General features: G+C 35.0%; 1 protein-coding gene across 4 annotated transcripts in view; it reads right to left on the reverse strand.

Annotated features, from left to right (window-relative positions):
• Nucleotides 1–19,019, reverse strand: part of Cadps2 (calcium dependent secretion activator 2) — a 512,216-nt gene that overhangs the window by 219,894 nt on the left and 273,303 nt on the right. For all 4 annotated transcript variants that reach the window (XM_026388720.2, XM_026388719.2, XM_026388718.2 and 1 more), the window contains exon 8: nt 2,036–2,175. In XM_026388720.2, coding sequence (XP_026244505.1) covers nt 2,036–2,175 — 140 coding nt within the window. The remainder of the gene's footprint in view (nt 1–2,035; nt 2,176–19,019) is intronic.

Below are 19,019 nucleotides of genomic sequence, written 5' to 3' on the forward strand. Positions count from 1 at the left end.
AGATTAAATTGAGAGACTATGACATATCTTCTTCCATGTCTCTTCTGTAGATCTGTAGTCTTGAGCAGAAGTCAATTGCAAAGCCATTATGAAGGCCATTAGTTAGTCAAAGAAATGTGATAAAAACAAAATCTCTTTTGGTGTAATGGAGTGACACCCCACTCTACCCCTGCAAAAAAAAAAATAAAATCAATATCATTTAAAAAATGATCCATAAGGGGTCTGTACTGACCCACCTGCTCTGAAGCATTATAAACTTAGGAACTAATAGATTAGAGCAGGGTTTTCTTCCCTTAAAATTAAAAGCTACAAAACTTACCCATGCTTTGTTTCATGTTCTGTTTTCCTTCCTGGGACAATCTGAAAGCCCCAGAAGTATTCAACATGGTACTGGTCATGGGCAGATTAAGGGCCATCTTAGCATTATGATAGACTCCTGTTTCTTATTGTGCCATTCAGCAAAAGAAATAGAGACTGAGCAAAAAATGATAGAGAAATAACTAGTTCCTGGCACATACCATGACTTTTTTTATGTCTAACTCAAAACTCTACTAGTCCCTAAGTCCATTAGAGAGCTTGTGGCTGCTCTAGTCTCAAAGCCCTCCATGCCAATTGTATAAAACTTGTCATTAGCTCACAGTTCCCCCAGGACTCCTGCCTTTTTATGGGCTGTGTCATGTGATTGGAATGCCCTTCCTCCCCACTGCCTACCTCCTTCAAATTCCATCTCAAAAGTTCCAAACAGGACAAAAAGAATTAATTGCTCATTAACTGTCTGCTGCATAAATTAATGGTGAGCAGGTAGATGGATGAATGAAAGAACTCTAAATATTAAATGCCAGGATCTCCATCTACATTACGGGCTGAGTCACAGACTTGACTTTATTGATAAATTAAAGATGCCATAATGTAGGCATCCTAAATTACTGTTCCCTTTCTAAGAGGTGATGGTCCAAGGTATTTTTCCCTTACTTGAGAGCTGTTATGAAACTGCACATGCTGCACCCCAAACCGAGAGACTGAAACTGCCTCATCCCAGTGTAGCAATATTCTCACCCTGATGGTAGTATGTACATTTGGAATACCCCTTGCACAACACCCAATTTTGTTTTCCCTAAGAGTTATCCAAAGAATTCTCCTTAGCTTTTGAACCATGAGCCTGGTCCTAACGTTTGTGATCTGGCTTCAAAGCCAGCAGACCTGTCTTGACAGGAATGTACTCTTTGAGACTCCTAAGTCTGTGCTAAACTCAGGTGAGCCCTTTCTGCAACTGCTTCTCTCCATAAAAAGAAAAGCTGTAGCATTCTTTCCTACTGGCTAACACCTCTATGCTAGAATTTGGCTGTAGTAAATCCTGAAGTGTTAATCTATGAAAGATCTGAATTTTTGAAAACTCATTTTATTTTATTCAAGAATTCAGATCTCTTCCTTCACCAGCTACAAGAGAAAAATGACCTCTTCAGAGATGCAGGTTGATTCAGACCATGGCACTCTCCAGGGGACAGTCCCTGTCCAGCTTGCTTATCCATTGGCAGCAGTCTTTCCAGGATTGATTTATTTTACACTCACACATCAGGCAAACGCTCATCTCTCTCCTGTCAAAACTTGAACAACCTCCTGGGTTATGTCAGAACCACCTTCTAGTTTTTATGTATTCTCTGAAAGTTTAACCATTTCTGGGGACTCAAACGCCAGGCTTGTTTCAACTATTACTGTATCTACAATGTGAAGAATACTTGTCAGCAGTTATCCCTGTACATCAGTGTTCTTTATGACTAGTGTGTAACACCAACATAACTGAGCATCAACATTATGCCAGTATACAGAAAAACAGTTACATTAACAACATAGTACTTAGCCATAATATTTCCATAAATCTAAAAACTTCAAGATAAACTACCTATACATCAGCAGTTTTGAAAAAACTCCATGTAGAAATCTGATACACTGGTTCTCTCACTAAAGTGACAAAAGTGATACAGTGAAATGAATAAAATAATTCACAGATGGGAAATATTTTCAAATACACACTTACCCACTATGCTTCATGTGTGGTGGTTTTTCCATTCGCACTGCCAGTTTGATTTTTAAGTCATAGTCCTGACTATTTTTTGGAACTATCATGCGGTGTAGTTCAGCTGACTTGGAGCTATTAGAAGTTGGGTATAATATCACCTGTAAAGGACAAAAAAAATTAAAGTGTGTGGAGTTTATAATACAGGGCATCTATGAACTGAAACTGGAATCTATTCTATACATTTTCCTACTTGTGAAGAGGGTGTCAATGCCCAAACATATCTAATAAACTATTTGACTGTCTCCTTCCACAGCAGATTGGTTTTTCATATAGACTTTTATCTTTGACAAGTATGTGTGTTCATATTATTTCATAAAGCATTTTCTTCTAGTGCCACTTTATAATAAATTAATAGTACAACAAGCTACAGTTGAACTGGCAATGAAAAATACTTAATATCCATAAAAATACTTAATATCCTATAATTTCAAGACTATTTAAAACTTCTTAGGGCCAAGAAGTTCAGAAAGAAAGATTCTTCAAAACTGCAGATAACATGCTTATAAAGCAAAACCAATTATTGATGCTGTACAAACATGCTCATGTTTCAATATTTTCTTTATAAAATAGCACTAAAGGAAATCAATGAGAGATGGACAAGAATGATCATAGCACATTTTCTGCTCTAGATCAATACAAAGAAAAGATCTTCCTGACTAAGGTTTCCCAGAAACATACAGATGAACTATAATTAGTGAAACAACATAATTATTTTAAATACACTGCCAAGTTACCAAGTAATTTTTTTGAATTTAATTTTTTTAATTAGTTATACTTGACAGCAGTATGCATTTCATTTCATTGTACACAAATGGAGCACAACTTTTTTTCATTTCTCTGGTTGTATAGGATGCCGAGTTGTACCATTTGTGCAGTCAAACATGTACCTAAGGTAATGATGTCCATCTCATTCCATCACTTTCCTATCCCCATGTTCCATCCCCTCCATCCCTTCCTTTTGCCCAATCCAAAGTTCCTCCATTCTTCTCATGCCCCCTCCCCTCATTATGGATAAGCATCCACTTATCAGAGAGAATATTCAACCTTTGGGTTTTGGGGATTGGCTTACTTTGCTTAGCATGATATTCTTTGCTTAACATGATATTCTCCAACTCCATCCATTTATCTGCAAATGCCATAATTTTATTCTCTTTCAGTCAGAATGACTATTATTAAGAATATAAGCAATAATAAGTGTTGGTGAAGATGTGGGGAAAAAAGCATACTCATACACTGCTGGTGGCACTGCAAATTGGTGCAATCACTCTGGAAAGCAGTACAGAGATTCCTTAGAAAACTTGGAATGGAACTACCATTCAACTCAGCTATCCCATTCCTTGGTCTATATCCAAAGGAGTTAAAATCCAGCATACTATAATGACATAGCCACACCAATGCTTATAGCAGCTGAATTCACAATAGCTAAATTATAGAATCAATCTACAATGTCTTTCAATAAATGAATAAATAAACTGTGGTATATATACACAATGGAATATTACCCAGTGATTATTTTTTAATGTTTAGAAAAATCAACCCAAGAAAGGAAAGTCCGTTCTTCATACATTAGGTGCCACCCAGACAAGCCATCTTTTCACTCAGACTTAACCCTGCTTAAACAGAGCCCATGTCTAAGCCTTACTGGGGCATTTAAAACAAAAGCACTAGCCAAGTGCAGTGACATACACCCACTGGCTGGGGAGGTTGAGGCAGGAAGATTTAAAGCTCAAAGCCAGCTTCAGCAACTTAGCAAGTCCCTAAGCAACTTAGCAAGACCCCACCTCAAAATATAAATAAACAAACAAACAAACAAATAAATAAATAGAGCTGGGATGTGGTTCATGGGTCATGTTCCCCTGGGTTCAATCCCCAGTACCCCTCCAAAACAAACAAATGAACAAACAAGGACCCGATAAAATGGAAGTACTACAGCCTGAAAGATAAACCAAGGCATAAAGTGCAACATACTATAATTTAAGTCATTTTTAGCTTAAATCAACAGGGAAAGCAAATAAACCTCAAGTGCAGGTATGAATGGAGAACTACTAACATGCACAGGTATGTGAAGATGTTTTTAAAGCATACATGGCAGCTGAAGTTTTTCTTCCTTCCCCTTCAAAAAAACCTTCATTTCCATGTATAAGTGAAAGTAGTTACTGAAAATCTTCAAACAAGGCATTCTTTTTCTTTAGGAAAGACAACACCATCACAAAACCTTCTCAAACTATCCTCAACTTGTGAGTTGTTAAATGTAGCCACTATTTTTAGACTTTTCTCAAGCCTTTCCTAAAAGTCATTGCTCTGATGAGTCTGGCACATCCACAGTCTGAAGCACACAAAGGACATTTAAGAACAGACAGAGGGCTGGGGATGTGGCTCAAGTGGTAGCGCGCTTGCCTGGTATGCGTGTGGCCCGGGTTCGATCCTCAGCACCACATACCAACAAAGATGTTGAGTCCGCAGAGAATTAAAAAATAAATATTAAAAATTCTCTCTCTCTCTCTCTCTCTCTCTCTCTCTCTCTCTCTCTCTCTCTCCTCTCTCACTCTTTCTTAAAAAAAAAAAACAGAATGGCATGTGCCTTGTTTACAAAATTGTGATAATACTCTAAATCTGATTTGTTTGTATTGCTAAAATACCCAGTAGAACATTTTACAGATTCTGAAATGATGGTAAAGAAAAAAATAAGTTGATAGCTTTTGGCTTATACCAGTAGACCAAGGAATAGCTTTATCAACTTACAAGCTAATTCCAAAAGAACAATAACAAAAACAAAATCAAAGACTAAGAGCTACACATTCTCTCTAGCTATGATATTCCTAGCAAGTCTGAGAGGCTTTTCCTCTCCTCCTCCCTATACATTCTTTAAAATATATATACGTATATATATTTTGGCAAGAGCCACCTACATACAGGCTTTATCCTTTTAAAACTCTTCCTTCTATGTTTATTTAAAATTGGTATTATTCCAATTTTAAAAGTCTTATACAGGAAATGAATACATAATTTTTTTAACAATTTCTCCTTCTCTAAATGCTAACAATAAGTTACTAAATGAGGACCCCAAATAACTGGTTATAGCTGATCTGCAAATTAAGAATCACCCCAATATTTCATACAATTATTTCTCTCTCATTTTTCTGATAGACATTTCTGACCAAAGTCAGTGAAAGGGCTTATGATTTAGCTCTCTTCAGTTAAATAACATAGGAGTGCTCATTATGTGGATATATACTCAGGTGAAAGAATATAAACCCCTCAAGGAGCCCACAGTCTTTTATTACCAGATTCTCAGCTCTGATAACATCACATCTGCCTATTATCATTCTGTCTCTAGAATATGCAGCAGTTACTTGTTGTTGCTAATCTTGGAGTTTCTTTGACATGTCTGTTTAGTTTCTCTGTCCAACCATAGGTAGAATTAATTTTCTGTGTTAAGGTCCCTCCATTTGAAAAGCCTGGCATGGTTTCTGTTTTTCTGGAGAGACTGATAAAGTTGTGAACAATGGCACATGTAGCAGACAGGCCCACAGATAATGAAACCTATGTTTCTAAGAGAATTGCACTGGAAAATCCACCTTGAACTTATTCTCCCTTAGACTTCCAAATTGCACATATAGAAAGTAGTCTCAACTTTTTATGTGATTTAGCTGTAAATGCTAATAGGCAAGGAAGAATCTCCCAAAGCTCAGCGCTCCAAGGGCCCTGGATAATACAAGACAAAGGAGTTCAATATACAATACAGGTCTAATCAAGAGGTCTTGAACACCTCCAGGAAAGGGGTCTTAACAGGATTTCATTGTTGGTATTGAATAATTACTGCTATATGTCTCTCATTTTCCACTTTTCAAATGGGAAACTTAACTGTAGCTCTTCTGTCCCTGCTGTACTGTTGTACACTGGATTTGTGTTAGGGAAGGATGGGAGGTAGAGAGGAACAGTAGGCAGGTAGCATGAACTTTCGTTTACAGGTTGTCATGATGCAAAGAGCAATAGCTAAACCTGGTATAGATGCTAGACTGCATGTAAGAATGGGTTAGGACTTGGGGCTGTTTCCCCTGAATGTGTTCTATATACAGAAGAAAGGATAACAAAGCTATCTGGTAACTAGTGGGATGAACTACAGCAGATCAAGTAACTCTTCACCAGGATTCATGCTTTCATAGTATACAACTGGTGCGCTAGTAAGCAACTGGTCAGTCAAGGACTGTATTTTCTGGCTCCTCCTGTATCTGAGTAGGAACATGCAAAAGTTCTAGGTAATGAAGTGTGAAAGAGAAGTGATACATGTGTCACTTTGGGGAATATGATTAATACACAGGTTTACCTTCTTTATCCCTCTCACCTCTGTCAGTTGAATGCAGAGAACACCAAAGCCATAGGAAGTGAAAGAAACAGAAGAAACCAGAGCCCCCAATCACCATGTGGAAGAAAGTCACCCTTCTCTCTGGAACACCCATGGTAAACACTCATTTTAGTAATATTGTTTTGAATACCTGAAATATTGTCATTTGCTTGTTAGAGCATTTAGTAGTATCCTTTTTGTTAGAGAGAGAGAGAAGAGAGAGAGAAAGAGAAGTTTTTAATATTTATCTTTCAGTTTTTGGTGAACACAACATCTTTATTTTATTTTTATGTGGTGCTGAGGATCGAACCCAGTGCCCTGCACATGCCAGGCGAGTGCGTTACCACTTGAGCCACATCCCCAGCCCAGCATTTAGTAGTATCTAACTAGAAATATTAAGACTGTTTGCTTCATAAATCTTTAATTTGTACCTAAGTGTTTAAAGAATTAGTTTTTCATGATAAGCAATTCCACTTTAATAGGACGTAATTTGTGTACAGGCTGATATGTCTGTTGTTGATTGTCTGAGTAATTAAAATATTTAACAGATTAAAAAATTTATTAGAGTTTTTTTGTATAACTTCACAGCTAAATTACATTATAACTCTGTACAAAATAGTTAACTTATTATCGAGCAAACTATTTTGTTCTTTGCTATTTTTTCTCTTAACCTTTATACATTTCTGCTTCAAGCTTATTTTTGTTACCAACACATTAAATGTCTTGTCAGTTAGCATGACACTTTTTAAAAATGATTTCTTATCTGATATATAAAGCCAGTGCATCTTCTTCATGATAAAATGTCAACATGACTTGCGATCTTTGCTAAGGTGTGGTTAAAAACAAACAAACAAAATTAGTTTTTTAGGCTTTGTTTAAAGTTCTGTCAATTTAATGTACACATGCAAATGTGTTTAGAGTTGCATGGGGTTCTGAAGGATTTTTCTCTTAAGATGCTTAAGATGCACCTCTATCATCTGGTAACTCTAAATTGCTTCTTTTCTATTGAGATACCTTGATTAATGTTGACCCATGTGAATTTGGGTGTATTTCACATGAACTAAACTATGTGATCTATGGACACCAGAAATTTCTCATTTTTTTTTTACATAAAACATATGAAAATTTAAAAAATAATGTTAGAAGGAAAAGGCTAGAAGAGAAGAAGGGCTAGATAAATCATTACTCTCCTTTCCCATGATTCCTTCATAGGGGAATTACTGCTTCCTCTAAAAGACTAAGAATGTAAGATTTACAAGACAAACACAGGAAGAGGAATGAGAAATAAAGACACAGGGCAATTGCAATTGAATTCTTACACAATGGTCCCCAGGGCAAGGCATACAATCCCAATGCTGACATTGTTCCCAGCACTCTAAGTTCTCAAGCTCTGCCCACACTTGGCTATTCAGCCGTTTCCTTGTTCCCTGATCCCACCTGCCCTAGGTTTCTATGGCTTGACAGAAAAAGAACCTCAATCAATGTATTCATACCATTTTCTGCTCTTTACATCCTCTTATGTTACTGAGAAGACTCTGTGGGATGCCAATTTTAAAAAATTAGGAAAAGGAAGAGGACTCTATAAGTGAGACCAGAGGCCAAGGAGGTAGAAGAAAACCGGGAGTGTAATGTGCCATTTTCAAGAGGGAGAGAATGGAAAGTGGCCATCAGCACCAAACGATCATCAAGGTCAAGCATGGTGGAGTCCAAAATGCCATTGCTTTGTTGAGAAACAGAAGTCACCGGAAAGCTCAACAAGAAAGTTTGAGAGGCTGGATGCCAATGGCTTCAGGGAGAAATTCTGTTTGAGGAATGGAGGAAGATGTCACTTGAGTGAGCAACAGACACTATGTGCAACAGCAGAGAGGAAGAGAAAATTGGAAGGTTGTGCCTATGGATGGGACCAGAAAGGATTACAGATACACTTGTTTTTTTTTTTTTTTTTTTTAAAGAGTCTTTTGCTAAAGAGTTTATACAACATCATACATTCACAGTCAAAAGATGATTTTAAGCCAGGAAATGACATAATAAAATTTTCATACCCTTGAGTAAAGAATACCCCTCTCTCCAGCTGTATATACCCTAGAGAGAAGTCCTGTGCTCAGCACGATCAAGTGATCTCAAATCCAAATAAGTGGTGGATTGGTCTTGAAAATGCATCTTTAAAACAGAGTACGAAGGGACTGGGGGACTAAAAAATGCTATTAGCTAAAATCATGTCTCAGTTTATGATTAAAAGTCATTTTTACTCACAAACAAATGTCCTTGAAACAAAGAATGTTCTAAGCATATCTGTGAGGAAACATCTCTTCAGATAAGCAGAGCCTCTTTCAGAAACCTTGACTTTCTAGGTTCAATTGATATTTCTCTATCTTTTATATTCAAATGACAGAGGTTATAATATAGCAAAGATTCCTGACTTACTCCTTGTGAACCTTTCCAGTACCTTTTTTGAGAGCTTAGGATCTTGAGATCATATGTATAGGCAAAGGTCTACCGGAACTTACTTCATTTCACAAACACATATTTATCAGATGTTAAGTACCATGTATTTTTTCTGATATCAGAGCTCACTTAGGGGGAAAAGATGAATCGGACATTTTTTTTTTTTTCCAGAGATCTACATCCTTGGTAACATTTCCCAGTGTTTTAATACACTTAAGGATGCTTCATCTAAATTGTTACTCCTCTGATGTAATGTCACTGCTTCCTGTCCTGTTTAGCTGAAAGAAGGTGCACCTGCTCACCCTCACTCACACAAGGCTCTTTGGTGTACCAAGAGATTAACGTTAAGTCTTTGGTCAACCCTCCTGCCCCTGGGCTAAATCCAGTTCCCTTTACTTTCAAACCTGAAAAGAATCCTGGAATTTACAATATGGGGTTGATCAAACTACCAACCCCTCATAAATGTGTACTTGGCATAACAGAGAACTACATGTCTCCTTCCTTCTGTGTAGTACATTTTTTTTTTTAATGAAAGGTTGTTTTTTTGGGGGGGGGGGTAAATGAAACAATAAAAGAAAAGGGAAGTATTCTTTCAATTACATATATTTTCTTGCAATTATCTTGGTTAAAAAAAAGATGAAGAGTTTTGTTATTTGTATAATGGGAGGCTGAGGAGATGGCAAGGAAAGAAAAGTAAGGAGGGCATACTATTTCTCAATTTTGTTTTTGATGCCTCTACTTAATACTAAGCTGTCATTTGAAGGAGAATTTGAAATGCATCTAGCAGAGAATGCTCCTGAGCAGCTCCTGGGTGGTAGAGAGGGAAAGTCCTCTGTATTTCACATAACAATTAAACCAGCATCTTGAAGTTGTTTTCCTCCATTGTTTCCCCTGAAACTGTATCTTTAAAGTGTACAGTAACATGTTTTGATACACATAGTAAATGTTAACATGTTCATTTGTAGTTGACAAATAATATGCTTATAGAATATACAATAGAATATTATGTGGGCTTAAAAATGAACTATCATTTGCAACAACATAGATGGAATTGGAGGGAATTATACTAAGTGAAACAAATGAGGCACAGAAAGACCAATACTACATGATCTCAGTCATATGTACAATCTAAAAAAGTTGATCTCATGGAAACAGACTAGAAAGTTGGCTACCAGAGGTGGGAAAGGAGGAGATGGAATGGGAAAGGGAGGATGTTAACCAAAGGGGACAACATTTGAGTTTTCCTGAAAAATAAAATCCTCTAAGTCATTTTAAACCATGGTTCCCTTCACATCCTATGGTAGATATTACCAAGTGTTTATTGGTTGGGTTTTTGGCTGCATGGTCAGAAAGATGGATGCTTAGAAAATTTAGAAACAAAAATTCAAACTTCAAAGGGCTACTTCACTGAAATAAAGAAAAATGTTTGCCAACAAAGTACTGCCAAAATTTGATAACAGGAAATGAGAGTGGTAAATTTCAGAATCTGCGTGTCATTTACCATAGTCTCTAAAAGTCTATGACACTCTCATACTTTCATTTATGGAATGTAATAGGTTGAAGACTGTACTCCCCCAAGTGCCCAGGTCCCAGTCTACAGAACCTGTGAATGACAAAGTGGAGTGAAGATAGCAAACGGAAACAAGGCTGCTAATTAGATGATCTTGCATTATCCAAGGGGCCCAATGTACTCACAAAGGACATTAAGAGAGAAAAGGAAGGCAGAAAAGTCAGTGCTGGAATGATGTGACATGAAGAGACTTGATCAGCCATTGCTGACTTAGAAAATATAAGAGTCCTGAGCCAAAGAATATGGTAGCCTCTAGAAGGCGGACAAGAAAAAAAAAAAACAGGAAAAAAAAAAGAGTAGCATATTTAGAAAGGAACACAACCTTGCTGACACCCCAGTTTTAGCCCATAGAAATCCATTTTGGATTTTTTGATCTTCAGAATTTAAGGTAATAAATGTGTATTCTTTTAAGCCACTAAATTTTTGTTGATTTGTTACAGCAGCAACAACAAACTAATACATGGACAATAAAAGCTGAGATTTGATCATAAAAAAACTCTTAAAGTTACCTTTTAAATTTTTTATTCTAAGTGTGTGATTCAAAGATTATCTTTAAATGAAAATTTCTATCATTAATTTTGTCTACTTTGTGTGTGTGCACGTAAGTGCTTATTTCTCTCATATTTTTAAAGGATTCTGCTTGTACAAGATCTATAAAACTACATAGTTTTCTGTCACTTTGTATAAATGTAGTTAAAAGAAAGTTTAAACTTTTCCTATAATAAATCAAAAGAGTCTCAAAGAAAGAATTAACAATGAGGCTAATTTCAAGTTCCATACACCCAAGTGAACAAGGATTATTTTTTTCATTTTCAAAGCCTTTTTTTTTTGTAGATTTTGAAAGACATACTCAAGCTCATCAGTTATTATATTTTTCATGGCTCAATTAAGGATACTGTCCTTTTTTCATCTTTTTACCATTTCATTGCTTCTGAGTTACTGATTTCAGATTTCTCCTTAGGTGGAACAGTAAGTTTCATCATTGCTATGGCTACATTTGTGTTTTTTAGACTCATATAGACAGGAAAGCATCATTATTCATGATCCGTTCTCCTTAGACATAAATTATAAATAGCACTAACCTTTGCATTTACTTATCAATACAGTTTCTATTACAGGACACTGCATGAGCAGCTTTATTATGTTTCTTTTTACTAGCCTGGTTATAATACCTGCCATTTATGGAGAACCTTTCAACTGAGTGGCTCAGAGGGCTTTGTGAAATTTAAATTAATTCTCACATTGCCTTTAAAAAGCAGGTATTATCTTGTTATGTAAATAATCTGGGACTGAAGCTAAATGAATAACTAAGGAAAATCACTTCCAGATAACAATGCATGCTTTGAATTTTACATCTCCTTCTCAATCTAACACATTATTCCTTGAATTATTTCACAAACATTATATTAATGAATTTAGCTTACTCCTATTTGACTCTTAAGTATGATAAGAATTATGCAGTCAAGTCAATTTCTGCCAATCCACTACATATGGTGGCAGTATGGAAAGAAAGGAGAAATCGATAATATCTAAACTTGAGTAATTTAGCTATAGCCTTGAAGGGCATAAAACATACAATTAGAAAGAAACCTTTTGGGCTTGACTAGTTAATCTCTACTATAAGATGACTGTTAGTACTTTTATTAAAAACTAATTATGACTGTAATTTTATTAAAAACTAATTACGAAGAGTATAGAATTCACAAATTTCATTTGAATATGGAATCAATGCAAGGCCTAACATTTTATAATTTGCCAAAATGACAAAAGAAAAAAACTTTGCAATTTATAATTTTATATGTATACAAATGAATCATTAGTCATTTTAAACGAGGTGAAAGGAAGATAGACAAGAGAGTATGGGGTTGAGAAATTTCTGTATATTTTCATTTGCTGCAAAAAATAGAATGAATTCAGGAAGGTATGTGCAAGGATGGAAAGGTAGTAGAGAATAAAAACCAGGTGAGAAAACCTGTGGGTAGAGAAAAAGAGGTAAACTTAATTATTTGTGGATTCATGGCTACTATGGTACAGTCAGTATCAGAATCAATGTTTTATATGAGCAGGTTTCAAACTTTTCATTTTGTCATGAGAAGCAAAAACTAATTTGAAACTTGCACTTTTGATTTAAGGACTTTATTTCTGACTCATGCAATTTATATAATATGAACTAGCAAGAAATAAAAGCACATAGGTTTTGTTACCAGGCAATCATTGTGAACATTCTCTTCCATCTCTACCTTTACTGAGGTAGCATTGATAAATGAAAATTGCATGTTTATAATATAATGTGATGTTTTGATATTAACCTAATATAGTTATTTTTATATGTATATAGTAAAAGCATTTAAGATCTATTTAGAAAATTTCAAAAACATAGTACATCATTATTAATGAAAATTATTAGGCTGCACAGTAGATAGCTGGAATTTATTCATCCTGCCTAATGTAAATTATGTATTTTTGACCAACTTTTCCCCATTCCATCAGCCCCTGGGAACCATCATTCTATTCTGTTTCTCTAAGTTTGACATTTTTGGTTCCACATAAGTGACATCAGGCAGTATTGTCTTTTTGTCTGGCTTGTTTCACTTAGCATATCTTCCATATTCATCCATGTTGTTAAATGTGACAAGATTTCCTTTTCTTTCAAGATTGGACAGTATTTCATTGAATATATGAGGAAATGTTCAACTTCACTAACAATCAGGTAAAATCAAATTAAAACTACATGATTTATCATGTCACACCTCTTAAAATTGCTATTATCAGAAAGTAAAAACAAATGTTAGTGAGGGTGTTGAAAAAGGGAACTCTTATACCCCATGAATAGGAATATAACTATTATAGAATTATGAAAAAAATCAAAGTTCCTCAAATTAATAATAGGACTAGCAGGTGGGTGACAATAGAATAAATACCATTATAAATTTAAGAATTTATTTTGCTTATTTGTCTCATAATTTCTTCATCCAAAACATGAAGAGGTTGGACTAAACAGGGCTATAGTATCCTTTTTAATGCTGAACTTCATTAACCAATGAAACACAAATGACCTAAAGCAGTGATTGGTCTTGTTTCTTAATTAGTTATAGATAAAATATCATATCCATCATACAAAAACTAACATAAGCCATTTAGTAATTTTTGCTAAAATTGAGCTGAATATAAAATCTGTTTCATTAACATAGATTTATATTTTCTAGCTAAATCAGTTCCATCAGAACCTCAAGAAGTAAATAATCTCGGATTATCTACCTGATGCCAATCCTAGCTCCATGGCTTCAATTTATCTGTGAAAAAAGCCATGGATTATTTTGGCTAGGTTATTTATTTTTGTGGTACTATGGGTTACAAAAGGGTTAAGTTTGTATGTATATATGCAAGACATTTCTACCTGCTTACTCAATATCCTCTTTTTCCTTACTGAAACAATCCCAGTTGTGTTCAAAGCAACCATAAGACAAAGACATAATCTTCTAAGACTCTCATGTATCTAAAGAGATTAAGAAGATGCAAAAATATATATAAAATAATGAGTGATAAATCTGATAAAAGGTAAGCTAATTAATTTCCATGTATTAAAATCTGGAAGATATTGCTGTAACAATTTTAAGGAGGCCTCAACAAATGGAGAGATACTATGTACATGAGTCAGGAGCCTCAATTTTGTTAAGTTGTTCGATGTTTCAAATTCAATTCAATGCAACAATAAAAAATCACCCTCTCTTTTAAAACAAAAAAAAAAAAAAACAGAAATCCACAATCTGATTAAAAAATTCACAAGGCAAAGCAAAGAATCTAAAATAGCCACAACTCTGGAAAAAAAACCCACAACAACAAAGAATAAAACATAAGAGACCCAAAGCTAGAAGACTAGCACCATCTGATTTCTGAACATATTATAACACTTCAGTAATTCAGCAGAATGGAGTTGTCATCAAGACAGGAAAATAGATCAATGTAACAGAATCTGAGACCAGAAAGAGGCCCACAGACATAAACAATTGACTTTTTAACAAATGTGCTAAGTAAATTCAGTGGAGAAAGTCTCAAGAACTTGTGCTATAACAAATTTGTTACTTATGTACAAAAAATATGAAATCTGCATAAATCTAGATGCAAAAATTAACTAAAAATGGAACAAAGCCCTAAACATAAAAAATAAACTTTATAAAGAAAATAGGAAATATGATCTTGAATCTAGCAAAGATTTATTGGATATGGCATCAAGAGCATAAAACATAAATTAAAAAATTCATAAATTGGATTTCATTAAGATCCCAAATTTCTTCTCTTTTGAAACACAGTTAAGAGAATTAAAAGGCAAGCCAATATGTGGAGAAAAATATTTATATCAAATAATCTAATAAAGGTGGTATAAACATCACATTATGATCTTTCCAAACTAAAAAATAAGAAAATGAACAATCCAATTAAAAATTGAGGAAAATATTTGAATAAATTTTTCATCAAAGAATAAGTACATGGCAGGAAAGCATATGAAATGATGCTCAAAATCATTAGTGTAAGTTTTAGGGAATTGCACATTTAAACCACAATGAAATGAAAATACACATCTCTTAGAAGTAAGGGATTACTGTAGTGTATGTGCCTGACATTTTTCTATACAGGAGAGAGGAAAGCCTCTATTATTCTAAGGAAGTAGGGAAATGTCAACTTCTGCTGCAATCATCACCTACAGGGATCCACGGTAGAGGATGCCTATTAATAACTTGCTCGGGGGCCTTTTAGTATTGAGAAGGTAAGGGATGCTTTCCTCGGTTCTACAGATCAGCTCCTGGCCAACTCCTCAGACAATGAAGAACAACTAGCTGGTACATGTCATAGAGTTCTGTAAGCCACACATAATTAACTGCTGCTAGAAAAAAATGTTTAGAAAGAATTTACTCCATATGTGAATCTCTGGTCCTTCACCTGTCTGTGGTCCTGACATAGCTATTGGTATTAACCTATAAACTCATGGAAGGAATTGCTATGCAGAAAGATTTAAGGAGGAAAGAGATCTTATCTGAGATTTGCAGTTTCAGAAAAGTTGTGCCACTTTCTAGAACAACAAAAGTAAAAGTCTTGTGTATATGGCAAGTAGAAGTAGACATAGATGAAATGTAACAGAATTTCCATTCCAATTGGAAGCTAATTATATGAATTTCCTAGCAAAAGCAGCAGTTGGCTATTTCAGTAAAATGGGATATTAAATTCTGCTTTAAAACTGAAGAAATACCTATGATTATGATTTCATTATCAGCTTCTTTAATTCTTTTTTCATTCATATATAGATAAATAATGCTGGAAATGGTTTTTAAAACCTCAAATACAGTTTTTGTTTGAGTTTTTGAGAAGGCCTGAAATGAATTTCATCAATTTAACTGTGCACTTATTTGTAAAATGTTCAAATGGTTAATTCTTCAATAAAACATTTAAAATCTATTCCTGATCTATCACTTCCTATGTTAAAATTATAAATTCTACAATATCTACCTATAAGCTAGGCAATTAGGGACATATTTTTCAACTCTATGGTCTAGTTAGATGTATGGCCTATCAGCTAAACACATCATATTGGCTTAAGGAATTAATGTAGCTCCTAAAATTAGAATACAAATGAGAAACTTATAGAGAATTTGACTTAACCAGAACTATACAAATGAGAGCAAGAAAGAAAGCAAAAATTATATATGCAGAAAAATCAAGAAGGACAAGAAAGGGGAATTTAGACCAATAGCAAATCAGAGACCCCAAGAAAGTGTTTTTCTTAGTGCACAGCTATTTGAATATACTACTAAATAGCTCTCTTGTAAAGTTTTGAAAACCAACAAAAATTATGCATATTCTGATAACTCCTCAGTGAGGTCTCCTTTGAAGCTCAATAAAACAAACTAAAGAAAGCAACTTGGGGAAAAAGACAAATATACAAGTTAATTTTTACTTGCTATATTAAGAAATTATAAACTTCTTGTAAGATAATAGTTTATTTCAATTGAATAATTAGAAAAATCTAAACTTATTATTTAGATTTTTATTAGCAAGGCTAATTTATCTTAATCTTTAAAATGTACTTGAAATTAACCACTACCTACTGTTTCCACACAGGATTTACATTTATAAAACAAGCAAACAACTGTAAATTTGACATATTAGGCATGAACATCTCCATTTTAAGAAATGTTGCACAGAAAAGATGAGACCAATATGCAAAATGAAAATATTAATTTCAAGAATATTGCTATTCTCAAAATATATATCCAAGAGGTGAGTAAACTCTTAGTCTTTTTGCTATTAACATCATTTAATAAAATTAGAAAAAAGATGATGTTCTGACTCTAAAAAAGAAAGTAGATGCTACCAATATGTGTGCTTCCCTATCCTCATGGAGATAGGGGAATCGGCACCCCCAATGATATAATGGTGAGGAGACACCAAAGGCATCACTCAGTTGTGCACAACAGATTGTTTTTCTAAGCTGTCAGAAAGGTCTAAAAGGCTCAATGGAAAGACTATTGATTACCAACAAATGTTGCATTGTTGTGGTTTAGATGTGGTGTCCCCCAAAAGGTCACATGTGAGAATGCAAGAAAGTTTGGAGGAGAAATGATTGGGTTATAGCATTAATCTAATTAGTAAATTAATCCCTGATGGGGTAAACTGAGTGGTAACTGGAGGAGGGTTGGGTGTGGTTCCTTCATTGGGGACGTGGCTATAAGGTATGTATTTTGTATCTGGAGAGTGGAGTCTCTCTGCTTTCTGTTCATGAGGAGAGCTGCTTCCTCTCCCACACTCTTCCTCCATGATGTTCTGCCTCACCTTTAATCCCAAGGAATGGACCAGCCTTTTATGGACTAAGATCTATGAAACTTTGGGCACTCAAGTAAACTTTACCTCCTCTACAGTTGTTCCAGTAGGGTCCCTTAGTCATAGCAGTGAAAGAGCTGACTAAAATATGCATAGGACTTATTATTTAGATTTTTATACAGTTATCTTAAGTAAACCTTGCTTTAAAAGCTTTTCAGGCAGAGGCTAGGGCTGTGGCTCAGTGGCAGACAACTTGCCTCCCACATGTGAGGTCTGGGTTCAATCCTCAGCACCACATAAAAATAAATAAACAAAATAAAGATATTGTGTCCACCTATAACTAAAAAAATTTAAAAATAATAATAATAATAATAAAAAGCTTTTAAGGACAACATCCTCTTAAGAGGAACTAAGGGAGAGAGGAAGATGGCAGAATAAAGAGCTCACTTCAGGGCAGATCTGTGGTGTGACACCAAGAAAAGCAGACTGGCAGCTTCTCAGCAAGGTGGGTAAATAAACAAAAATTAGGGGGGGGGGATTTACTGGAATTTAATACTGGACACTCAAAACAGACAGGGTACACAAGAGATTGAATAATGAAATAAGGAAGAAATCCCCAGGTTCACAGCTTCAGCAGTGGCTGGAGGCACAAGCAGAACAGTTCATCCACAAACACAGTAAAGCAATAAGGAAATTAAAGAAATCCCCATTCTCAGGAGGACTGAGGCATGTTGGGATATGGAGACAGCCAACCTCTATTATTGCCTCTTTCACTCTTTCTTTAATTATTTAATTCGATCTTCTCTCCTCCTGCCTCAAAACATCACATCTTAACCGCTTGTGTTCTTTGTCCACCATTTGAAATTGTAAACCCTTTTGCAAACCTACTGTTTTTATTGTAGGCAATAACTAAACATATCACTTCTGTTTATTGTGACAAAACTGTAGATGTCTTAGTAGGAGCTATTTGGTTTAAGGCTGTATATTGTTTGCAATAGTTGCTATTATTATTCCTCTCCCTCTTAAGGTGAGGTACTGGAAACAATAAGTTTTGGTAACATTGCTGGTGAGACCACAAATTTGTGCAATCACTCTGGAAAGCAGTATGGAGATTCCTCAGAAAACATGGAATGGCCACCATTTGACCTAGTTATCCTACTCCTTGGCATAGCCCCAAATAAAAATTATGCATAAAATCAGCATATTACAGTGATGCAGCCACATCAATGTTTATAGCAGCTAAATTCACAACAGCTAAACTATGGGACCAACCTCCGTGTCCTTCAACAGATGAATAGATAAAGAAAATATCAAACACACACACACACACACACACACACAAAATGGAATATTAGTCAGGTATAAAGAAAAATGAGATTGTGGCTTTTGCCGTAATGGATGGAACTGCAGACAATCATGCTAAATGAAATAAGCCAATCCCAAAAAGAACAAAGGCCAACTATCCTGATATGCAATGCTAACTCACAATAAGGAGAGTGGGTGGGGAGGGGAGAATAGAAGTACTTTGGATTAGAGAAAGGAGAATGAAGGAAGGGAAGAGCTATAGGAATAGGAAAATAGTTAGAATGAATTGGACATTATTTTCCCACGTGCATATGTGATTACATGACCAATGTAATTGTACATCATGTACAACCAGAGGAATGAGAAGTTACACTCCTTATATGTATAATATATCAAAATACATTCTACTATCATGTATAACCAATAACAACAAATAAATAAAAGAGAACTGCATGTTTTTGGGT

The sequence above is a fragment of the Urocitellus parryii genome, chromosome 3 (genome assembly GCF_045843805.1).
Source record: "Urocitellus parryii isolate mUroPar1 chromosome 3, mUroPar1.hap1, whole genome shotgun sequence".
NCBI classification, from domain to species: Eukaryota; Metazoa; Chordata; class Mammalia; order Rodentia; family Sciuridae; genus Urocitellus; species Urocitellus parryii.